Below are 11,731 nucleotides of genomic sequence, written 5' to 3'. Positions count from 1 at the left end.
CTTCATGGGTTCATCTATCTGGTTATAATTATTGGTATCACTCAGTTAGTATACGTTGCCATCATATTGGGGCTCAACCAACCATCTCTGTCAGCTTTCATCTGACAATTTGCTGAGACAATTTGTGGCTACACGGTATTGCAACTACGACTGATACACATTAATGAGCTTGAAACCTTGAACCTGTCTCAGTTGGTCTATCTGGCTTTATATCGTGTTGTCATATGTCATTATAGTCAATCTGTAGGCATATTATTAGAGAAGACATTTCCTGGAGGTACATTTTTTTTCTTTCTCTACTGAAAATAAATCCGCAAATGAAAAAATTGCAGTAGACAATCGGTGATTGGGTGTTCTCGAAATGTAGGTTCGGGCCATCGCCTGAGTTGACGGTATGGGCTACGGCTATGGCCACATCGCTGCTGATACCCATTCTTCAACGCTGCTGTTCGATCAAAAAGGGTTTCCTTAGGTTTTGGCTTAAACTCTACAGCGTCTCTCGAAAGTGCTCACTCTGTGAGTTGTTTTCCAAATTTCGCCGGATGCGTTTTTACTTTAGCTAATAGTCCTACCCGTTTCCAATTACGTAGAAAGCTTCTTGTTTACTTCATCTAAAAACCTGAATCAAGAAAGATAGACATGGATTCACAAATCATCAACAGACACTCGATCTGCCGACATATTTGTATTTTTAAATGTTGATGGATTGTCTGTACTCCTGTGTTAGTCTTGTCTCGAGTCGTTACTCAGTGAAATGCTGTTTCCCCACGTTTAACACAACTCCATTAGCAACATTCGTAACTAAGTTATTAACACTATTTTATGCAGATGAATTTTAAAACTAATCCAGAATCAATGAAACTATTTTTGGGCCTTAAGATATCTTGGGACTACTGTGTGTGTACAACCATAGACTTGGTTCCAGTCGGGTCTCGTGCAAATCTAGTCAGTCACAGTGAGCTTTGTAACAAAAGGTGCAATGTTTATGCAAGGACTCGTAGAAAGTCTGACTTAAGTCTAATTTAAAACCACAAAATCTTGTCCTCTTTTGCCAGTCGTCTTTCATTCTCCGCTTCTCTTAATCATTGATTTAAATTGATTGTTCACAAATCCATTAAGATCTGTCTGGTATGGGTTGATGAGTCATGCTTGGAATGGTGGCAGAGTACCTTTTTGTGAAATTCGTTTAGGGAAATAATTTGGCCATGTCTTAATTAATTTGTATAGTCTTTAGTTGTATTTTGATTACACGGTCAAGAGCAGAAGTAGATATTGATAGGGCAGATAGGGGAATCGTTTTTGGGAATGGTGCCTTTGGGAACTTGGCACAGAGTCAGAGTATATCAGGAGAAAGATAGTTGTCTATAGAGGGCGTTGCAGATTTGAGTTGTGAAAATTTTCGGGGGAAAGCAATACTTTTTTTTTTTTAATGGCCGCCATTTCTTGTTATTCTACCTGAGTATAGGTATAATAGCAAATCTGGGATGGCCCAAATGCAAGATGTGTTGCTCATGTCATACTCTGACTGTGCCAAATACCATTCATGTTTCATAAAATGCACAATCCCATACCTGCTGTACTAAAAAATGAAAAATAAGTATACATGTGTTCGATACCGTCTTGCCCGGAGCTTGGGTCCATGACCCAATACCATCGAGGGGTAATTAAGGGTGATTTGACCGTGTTTCCACGGTGCCCCCGAGTCCCCCCATCACGGGGCCATTCTCCTCCATTCGACACCTCTTCGATCCATTATCGATCGGCAATTTCCGACCCTTAGTGGGATATTAACACCTTGACAAAAAGAAACAAGATGTGTTTCAAACCGGCTCTCACTCTCAAAATTCAAGTGCAGCCGCGGGCGGGGGGGGGGGGGGGGGTTGTACACCTTAAACCCCCTCATCCAATCCATCCATCTTAAGATGATCCTTTCTGGAGAGGCAATTCTTACCCCACCCCCTCCCCTAACAGTCTATGTTAAAAACACGCTACGCACTTTTCCGCACTATGTTTCTCTTGCAACGCTATTTCACCAAGTGGATCGATCGATACTTTAATCTTTCTGATGAGATGAGCGAACAAGTGAAACGGGCACAAACCCCTCAGTGTGTGGAGGTTGTTGTTGTCCCTGGGTTTTGGGGAGTGATTGTCGAAGCCAGCAGCATAGAGAGAGAACCTTTTACCCGACTTGGGACTGGCGTTATACAAAATCCACCCAGAAAGACACAACACTTTTGTTGCAGTAGCCTCGTCCCCATTGAAACAACCCTCCGCTTATGAAGTGTACCAGAGCTTTTATACACTAGTCCTGAAACACTCTGATTTTGCCTTGTCTCTTGCTATTGTCCAGGCAGAGGCTGTAATGAGCCTATTTTTCAACCGCCTAAAATGAATTCTAATGAAACACTTCCGTGTGGCTCTTTTGAGGTGATTGTCTACCTTCGTTTATAGGAGGAAGGTTCTTTGAGTGTTGTTTACAGCCTGCTTCTTTTGGGGTGCGTGTTTTTCTTAAAGGGAGGGGGAAGCCACTAGCTTGGAGCGATGTTATTCTTGATGTGTGACATTCGCAGGATCCTTTTTTTCACGGTTGGAGTGTATTATAATCATGTGGTGTGAGGGATGTGCCACAATGCTGAATAGAGCACGATTGTCAAATTCGTCCACCTAGCCCTGCTAGACTCGTCCACGTGTACATGTGCTAATAATTCAAGCAGTGAACCACAAGGGACTATTAATTAATACATAACAATTATTAAATCTTTCATTCATTCAGACACAGCAGTTACAAAACATACATATACACCAAAATTATACAACGATTACACAAGGCTGTATAGGCCTACACGGAGTAAAACCTGTTGACAGTACCCCAAATTCGAACTAAATCACAGTTGAGTGGATCTTATTTACTGCCAGCAAACCATACAAAGAAATAATCACATGTAATAAATTAATTTTTCTATTTTGTTACCTTATTCCTTAAACTATTCAGAAAAGCCTGTCTTGTTCCAGTTATATTTTGAACTTTCTTTTAAATATAAATTTAGGCATACACATTTTTGAGGGTCATATTAAGTGACCAACCGATAATAGCAGCAGCAGTAGTGCATTAACATGAACTAACCTATTTTACGCAACCCTCTCGTTGGGTTGCGAAATGATTAATTATAGGTCAATTGCGGTTTGTAAAGGTGTACTTTGCCGTTAAAAAAAAGAAAGGCTAAATGTAAATGTTCGTAAGATGTTGCATGAAATTAAGATGAAATGATTGGGAATGTGGAATTACATAAATCATCAGAAATGAAGTTGTTTCCTAAATGAAGATTGAAAACTTATGTCAGTGCTTGTTTCGATATGGCAAGGACATGCTACCGTACGTGATCCATGCCAAATCTGCAGTGCATTATTTCTGAGGCTGTCAATTTCTGGCGTGATTTGTTAACGGTGTACAACGACACACGGCATTTTTGTAAGAGATGCACGAGTTTTTTTTCCGAGGGAGGGTCATCATGGACGAAACAGCGACCCGTCAAAACCAGCGGGGGAACCCGCTAGGACACCCCGTCCAACCCGGGGCCATCCCTGCGGTTACGAACAGCGAGACGTGACCACTAACTTGACGATAGGGGGACGCTAGCTGCGTTCATCGGTAAACACCGGGTCCCACCAAACCCCATTCGCGTTTGTTTTTGATAAACTTGCAAAACGGAACACGATAAGACCGGAAATGTCTGATCCCGAGAGATTAGCGAGCAGCAAATCATTCGCCAGGGATGTTGACAGACCCTGTCCAAATAAGGCAAATCGTGGACTCGACCACTACCCGGAGGAGGGGTGTGCTTTTTAGTGCTGAGGGGAAGCGCAGCGAAGTGTAATTACATGAAATATGTCTCAAGCATTAAAAAGATTGACCGACTTTGCCGTTTGTTTATTTGTAATACTACACTGCGAGGAATTTAGAATGTGATGAAATCCATCCGGTCTCTGCTGGAATCGAGGGCCACATTAGCCACTCCGGAAATGCAGGTGACAAGAGTAGAAACCACCTATGGTGTAATGGTGCTACCCAAAGAGTACGCCCCCTTACATTTACATATCAATACCCAAGTGCCTGCTTGCAGCTCGCTAGTGAAAGAATTCCGCCCAGCAGTAAATAAAGTCCTTCAGTGGAGACCGGAACAGCACGGAGAGCTTGGGCTGAAGTATCTAAATCTATCTGTGGCAGCACACACCACGGCAAAAAAAAAAACTTCGCCAGTTCGTACTTCTCTCTCGTCGATAAACCAAACTGGAATATTCTACCCGGGCGATTTATACACTAAATGGAAAGCTACGCGTTGTTACTACCTGTTCCCTGCATGGGTTTGTGTGGATTCTATATGCTCAGTGAGGAGATGTTATAACTGATGAATGGACAGTTAGGCAGTCCCTGCCTGTAGTCATCCAACTGTAAGTTTTTATTATCACTGGTCGGGGTAGATAACGGGCACAGGAAGGCACTGTGTGTATAGGAAGTGTGTGCTGCAAGGGTACCACAGGCATACTACATGCATCGTGGTATAGCACACACATGCTTTGAAATTCTCCCAGCTCAATCTCAATATGGGCCTGCTGTGTAAACTTTAGATATGCAGTTTTGAAGTAAATGCACATCAGTTTTAAACCGTTAGTTTGAACATGGAGGTAAAATATATACGGCTTACTACATTGCCAGCGAAGGGCACAGCGTGTGTGCACTTCGATGGGATGGAAACTCCATGCATGAGCATGCCTCTGAGATTGCAGTCTTTTTTAGTTCTCTTTTTCCTCAATGTGGAAATGAAATTTAACCCCCCTGCGTTTACAGTCGCTTGTGGTTTATCACTACCAGATCCCTCGGGCCTGCGCTATTTCAGGGATAGTCTGTATCATGAGGTAATTCTACCAGTGGAAACCTCCAGGCACTTTTCATGAAATGTGGACGGAGGTTGTATATAAATGGGTGAGAAAAAAAAAATCTACGCTAGAGTTTGTGGGGAAATCATTGTATGATTGTTACCTCATCAAAAGTAAACGCACTGGTTGATGTCTTTTACTGGGAGTGGGAATAAGAGTACAACGGCAAACATTATTCTGCCATTGATTATCAGAAACGGTTGGTTTTAAAATGATCTTACCGAACGGATTAAAGTTTGTTCCATCCAAATCCATGTGTGTGTGTTTTATAGCATGCAGAATTCGTGGAAACTTATAGTATGTAATAATCGAACAATCAGTTAACAAATACTCGGCAGAGTTAGTTGAACCATTTCTACCTTCATAAATAGTTGAACTACACAACGTGTACTGCCCTCACTGAACGTGTTTTTGTAATAACAGTGTCCATAAATAAACGATTGCAATAGCATTTAAAAATCAGGGACATTCTTCATGTCTATTTTATTTTGTAATAATGTTTTGGTTGTGTGTTGTTTTCTTCTTCTGGGAATTAATCAAATATATCACATGGCAGTTGTCTGTTTTACCCCGATGTTGTCACCGGTAGCTTGGGAATCTGAAAGTGCTGTTAATTAATTTAGGGAATTTAAAAACCTTGCGAGTGCAAGCCTGCCACTCTTACAGCAGACTACACCGCACCATTTGGCTATCCAATGTTTTATACAACGTCATCACAAGATTCCACTTGAATTGGACACACCAGTTATGAGAACCGTCTTGGATATTTTCCTTGCTGTGAAAACATTTAGCAGTGGATTTTGATCCCTGAAGAGTGTGCCATCCAACAAAGCAGACTCACAGACTACAGGGAAACTGTTTTCACAGACGTCGAAAATGCACAACAGACATTGGATCGGCATTATTGCTCTCCACTCCACCGCTAGCTCGACAGAGCCCCCCAAGATTCAATCATGAAGCCCGGCCGAGGTAAATGGCTCCTACACACCGAGGGAGCTTCACTGGCAATGATGGTCAATTATACGTCACATGTGTTTCCTTTAATCAGTCGCCAGAGCTTTCCAATTCACTGCTTCCATCTCTGACTGAGTAAATTCCTTCCTAAATTAACTTGATATTATGGGAAGTCAATACCCTGAGCGGCCTCAGATTGTCCCCATTGAGAGGTGTCTATATCCGCATTTCCGCTCTGCCGTGTCCGGCTTTGAAAATGAGGATCATTTCCCAGTTCTTTATGAGACGGTTCCGAGTTTAGTGGGTCCCTTCCTTTTCAGTGTATAAACAGAGCAGGCCACGTGAACTTCATGTCATTAGCGCGCTGTAAGCTGTTTGTGACACTTCGCTCACCAGGACCAGTCCTTGATTGTGTTTTTGAAAAGTCAGCATGATAATGGTAACATGTAATACGTTTTGTAACCTTAGCAAACTACCTCAGCCTTGCGGTTTTGTCAGTCGCCATAAATCTCTGTCATTTTAACCCACTCTGGTGGGAGTATAAATTGTGACAGGAGTTGTCCGATTTGGGGAGCTGTCTTATCACCCATGCTAATGTGCGAATCCCCCAGGCGAGGTCGACGTAATCATTCACTGGGACCCCGCGAGCACAGATCAACTTAAACCTCATAATTTTCTCCCTTTTTTCTTCTTCTTCAGCGTGACTCTCTTGCCTTCTGACTGGTAAAATAAAATGTGTGTTTCTTCTTCTTTTTCAGAGTTTATGGAGCACCGGCTTGCCGCATGTTGCATCCATGGCACAGGATGGAAATGGCGTGATATCGCGGCAGCCCAGGTCTCTGACCAGGTCATTGCGGCAGTCTAGCGGCCGGCAGCCTATAGGCCAGCAGCCCCGAATCGTTGACTTTCCGGCCCTACAAAGCGCTCCTCCCGAGAGACGGGCGCCGGGGAACGAATACGTTTATGAACCAGGCAATGAGCTTCTCAACAATACAAGGAATAACAATGACAACCCAGCCCAGCCCCACTTGCTGTCGGGAAGTCATCATCACCGAAACAACAGATCAACTTTTATTGTCGTGTCGGACAACGGCAAGACCAAAGTTTTAAAATACGCCAAACGAGAAGTGAGTAGGACTAGCGAAGAAAGCGACTCGAGCGCCCAGACTACAACTCCTCTGCGCTGTTACGACAGCAATATCCCCATCGCTTGTCAAGCTTGCGGGAAATGTTGCTGCGACAAGTGCAGGACTAGAACAGATTTTCCTCAAACCTGGCTGTGCGGGAGGTACAAATGCTCGGCAGAGAACACGTTGGAATATTGCACCTGTCTATTCTGTGTGAAAGGATTATTTTACCATTTCGCGGACAGCAACCACGATGATTATTCGTGGGGTGACAAACCATGTTCATGCGGGGATAAGAAATGTTGTATGCGATGGTCCATTATGGGAATGATCTCCCTTGTGTTGCCTTGTCTCTGGTGTTACCTGCCTGGGCGAGGGTGTATATCTTCCTGCAAACTCTGCTTCGCGAGGGACGGTTGCAAGTGCAAGGAATCGGAGTACGAGACTTTGTAGCATCATCCTCGTCGTCATCGTCACCCTGGGCCGACTTCATTCTCAGCAAACTCACTAACATCATGTCCATTCGACACCACAACCGGCCGGCAGGGTGCCTAGTTTCACGCCGCAGGGCCGCGGTTACTGTACACCCCATGGAGTCAATGACATGCATCGCCACGTGGCCACTACGGCAGAATTTCCGTAACCCAAGGATACTATATCAGTGCGGTGGTTGTAGAAACGACTCTCCTGTTGCAGCAGCAGAAGCAACCCTTCCAACGATTGCTACGTTGCCACGCAACCTAAGAAAGCTGGTACCATGGTATCTTCCAGAACACCAGGGATATATTGCATCCACCTTGGCAGGATTTCTCCGATGTAGACACCTCGTGTGGATGAGACCAAATCGGTAGCGATCTCAAGCCTTGAGAGAGAAATTGTACACACAATACCCCCACTGGTCAGTTGTAATTACGACCATGTAAATGACCGCCTCGTGGTGGGTGACCAGCGTTAGGATTGAATTATATTATTATTGATGGGAAACATGGTGCAATTTTGAACACTATACACCTAGATAGTGTGCTAAATATAATATGTATAAAATGTACGGTTAAAAAGAAGTAAGTAAAACCAATATGTCTTGTGTTCCTATAATAATAAGACAAACCGATTACAGGCCACGACGAAACGAATCTCACTTAACTTCCATGAATGAAAAAGGAAACATGAGGTGAAACTGAAAAACAAGTGAATCACACGGGGCCCCCCTCAAACCACTTATGTCAAATTGACCTCCACCAAATTCCCGCGTTTTTTTTGCAGCTTGCTTCACAAACCTCGTGTTAACAAACACTGAGTCAGGTTCAGTGTTTGTACAAAGTCTCGTCCCCACACACTACTATCTCATATTTCATCATCATCTCTTTGCTCTGTATCTGAACTTCGGGCAGGATGTTATCCCCTCGAATTACACTTTTTCAAATAAGGTGTCCACTCATAGGTCTATATTAAAAATAAAATTAAAGTGAATCTATACACTTTGTATTTATACATGTACATACATATTCTATACATACAAGTGTATATATTCACTGGAACGACACGCGTGGAATATGCGTTAGGTCACGTGGTCGGTTTGTTATTAAAGTCATTGGGTTATATTTTACAGTAGGACTGTCACAGTTTTTAAATATCATATGAACAAGTTGTATAACCTATGGTATTATATAGTGCGTATCTGATCGGATTGTTTATTGAAACCAGTTGTAAGAAAGCACCAAGTTCTTATTATAAATAGAGGATTCCTCCCCGAGAATGCATTTATTGTAACTTATAGTTTATTGAAATCATGTCCGGACAGCATTCATCCCGTGAAAAACCAAGTTGTGAAAACAACCATTACATCAGTTTTTTTCCTGTATTGTACACAAGGTGATCGTGTTGCTCTATTCAATTGCAGCATATAACTAAACGCCTGTCGATGTGCTGGGTTTCCGGCGGATTTACATGAACACAATGCGTTGGGTTTCAATGGGTTTGCAAACGGTATTGAGTGCCAGTCAATATCCCATTCACAACAATTGGAAGAGAAAAAAAACGGGTTCAGCTGCAGTTCCGTGCGAAAGAGGTCTTTTTGCCTGGGGGTGAGGTAAGCTTGTCCTGTCGTTGGACCGTAAAGCGAGAGTCATTAGTGGTGTATAAAAACATGTGAATCCAACCAGTGTTGGTTTTTACACTGTTTTTCTGCAAGTTTGAATTCACCTAAAGTCCCCAGATACACGGGCAGTACGAGGCTGCAATACCAAGTAATTCTTAGCTATTTTTAAAATTTATTTATCAGCAACAGTTGGAAGAAAATCAGGGATTTTTGGTGCATGTTGGGGTTTTCTGCACTCTGTATAATTCATGCATGCGTGCACAATTCTCTGAGCATTATATGACAAGCAAGGGGGTACATGCAGCACTCAGCACGGCCATCAAACACAGTAGTGTGGGCGGCCGTAGTTGGGTTTTTGTTCGGCGTAGTCGCGATGTTATTCAACACAGCCCTACCGACCGGGTATAAATTTCTCAAACGGAATAATAAAAATGTCCCCGGCAAAAAAAAATCTTAAAAGGCACAGGTTTCTTTGTGCAGTTAAGGTTTTTATAGTCCTGTTAAATCAACCAGAAAACTCAAGCGACACCGTGCCGATTTCCCACCAGGGATTTTCACACATTTTCCCTCCCTTTTACCCCAGTTGATCCGACCGAACGTTTCCAGACAATGCAACCGAAAAGATTAAAAACAAATTCTGCTTATTTTGGTTTTCCATGCACGCGAATCCAAACCCAATACTTTCAGGTCTCAGGCGGACATGTTTTGCTTGTATTAATATTCCTCAGACCGGCCCAGAAGTTTAATTCAGGAGAAAGATTATAAAATTTTAAATCCTTTTCAGAATGGGTTTCGCCAATCTCCCCCGAAGAAAACCATTTTCACACAAAAGAACTTTCCAGGGATAACTGATCCTTCGTGCTGCATACTTGCCTCGATAAACCACGCAGGATAAACATATTTTAAATGCAAAAAGCTCCCTTTAATCCACTGTGTGGTATTTATAATCTGTGAAACGCCATAGTAGTTGAGAAAAGCTTTTAGCTGGAACTCTTGTTGTGTGAAAATTCCACTAGAGATGAACTCAAATCAATCAAGAAATGTTCGCAAAAAGTGTTTTTCAATAGTATAAAGACAACTGAGAGCATGTGGAACATTCTTCCACACCAACTCTTGAGTTTTGGTTCACACAATAAATTATAAGTTGCATTTGAATGCATTTAACAAATCAAACTTCTACACTGGCTTTCAAAAATACAAAACAAAATCGTTTAGCTCTAGGGGAGAAACGTGCCTTGCTTTAAAACTCTGCGGTGTTGATGTGGAGTCCGGAAACATGGCGCTGTGAAACACCAACGCGCATGGTCAGTTGCGTCACCCCTTGTGTCGCCCCACCTAGGTAAATCATGACGGGATGTCCCCCTCGGTCCCAGACCCGTTGTTGAAGGATCAAATTAGAGACTCAGAAATGTCTGCCTTTGTTTTTGCATTTTGTTAACCCACCCTTGTTGTAGTTATGGTATCGTAAAATAGAAGGTGTTATATACAGAGGAAGTAGTCAGGATACCAAAATACCAATGATCTGAAAATGATTAACCAAACCCAATCTTTTGCAAGTTGTTCTAGCTACAAATACTAACACTCCCCATGCTTCAAATTCAAACTACATCGTTGTCATGTTCGAAAAAGGAGTTAAATTTAGTGTATATTCAGATGAAAATTTAAGTTCCTCCCTGGTGTGCGCCTTGAAGACAGGATTATAATGTCCAAACTGACATTTTGTTGTCCATCATGCCTTCAAGGTGAACCAGAGTTTTTATCTGAATATGGTCAGATATACAGACAACAGTGTAGTTTTTGCATGGATTTGTCATGTCAGAGAAACACATGAATATGCACAAACAACATACATGTTGAATGCACACGTGTATACTGCAGTCTTTAATTCTACTCTCATCTGAAACCAAATCCCTCTGCTTGTGTGTGTACACAGATGCTTCGAACAAGCATGGGAGCTATGGTACAAGGTGCGTGTGTGATAGTCATCTGCATTTATTATTCAGTCAAAGGTCACCTGTATGTAAACGGTGGTGGTCACCCAATATTTGCACTCCAACTTTTGGCGTTCAATAGACAAATCCACATGTTGAAAAAAAAAATTTGGGGACACGTTTTCACTCGGTTGAAACGAAACTTCAATCTAAATGCTTTTTGACAGTGTTCAATGGTGTATTAAAACAATCTTGTGAGATGTTGGTGTACGCAACAAGATGATTTTGGATGTTGTATTTGAAAGCACTAGAAGTTGTAGGTTTTTTTTAAAGGAAACTCTTTGCTTTCAGTTAAACTGTGTCCCAGTGTGTTGGACCTTTAGAGTTCATGCTGCATGGATATCAATTCGAACTCTGACATTTCTAAGGAGTGAATCCAGCGCAAAGTCTCAAGGTCGCCAAAGATGCTCCCACTCATCGACTGACTGTGGAAAATTACACAGGAAGTCTGCAGTGTGGTGTGGTATCACAAACAACGCAAAGGGGGCCAAATGAGCTTTTGTTTGTTAGCATGGGTTGTTTGCACGCTCGCTGACCTATATCATTAGCAGCGCCAAAAGCGGGAACTAAAAAAACTACAGTGTTTGCTCAAGAACAACTTGCATAGGATATTATTATCAGGTAAA

At 42.3% G+C, this 11,731-nt stretch overlaps 1 protein-coding gene across 1 annotated transcript; it reads left to right on the top strand.

Moving 5' to 3' along the window:
* The first annotated feature begins 4,174 nt into the window (after nucleotides 1-4,174).
* On the top strand, nucleotides 4,175-9,865 carry LOC117293324 (protein sprouty homolog 2-like). The gene is made up of 2 exons (XM_033775590.1): nucleotides 4,175-4,449; nucleotides 6,648-9,865. Exon 2 carries the CDS (start codon nucleotides 6,684-6,686, stop codon nucleotides 7,467-7,469), a length of 786 nt encoding a protein of 261 aa, XP_033631481.1. The 5' UTR covers nucleotides 4,175-4,449; nucleotides 6,648-6,683; the 3' UTR covers nucleotides 7,470-9,865.
* The last annotated feature ends 1,866 nt before the right edge of the window (nucleotides 9,866-11,731 follow it).

This window comes from Asterias rubens, chromosome 8 (assembly GCF_902459465.1).
Source record: "Asterias rubens chromosome 8, eAstRub1.3, whole genome shotgun sequence".
Lineage (NCBI taxonomy): Eukaryota > Metazoa > Echinodermata > Asteroidea > Forcipulatida > Asteriidae > Asterias > Asterias rubens.
The sequence above is the reverse complement of the archived record's forward strand: the minus strand, read 5'-3'. Positions and strand labels throughout refer to the sequence as shown.

Coding starts and splice junctions, on each gene's coding strand:
- LOC117293324 (XM_033775590.1), top strand. CDS start 6,684: ATGGCACAGGATGGAAATGGCGTGATATCGCGGCAGCCCAGGTCTCTG.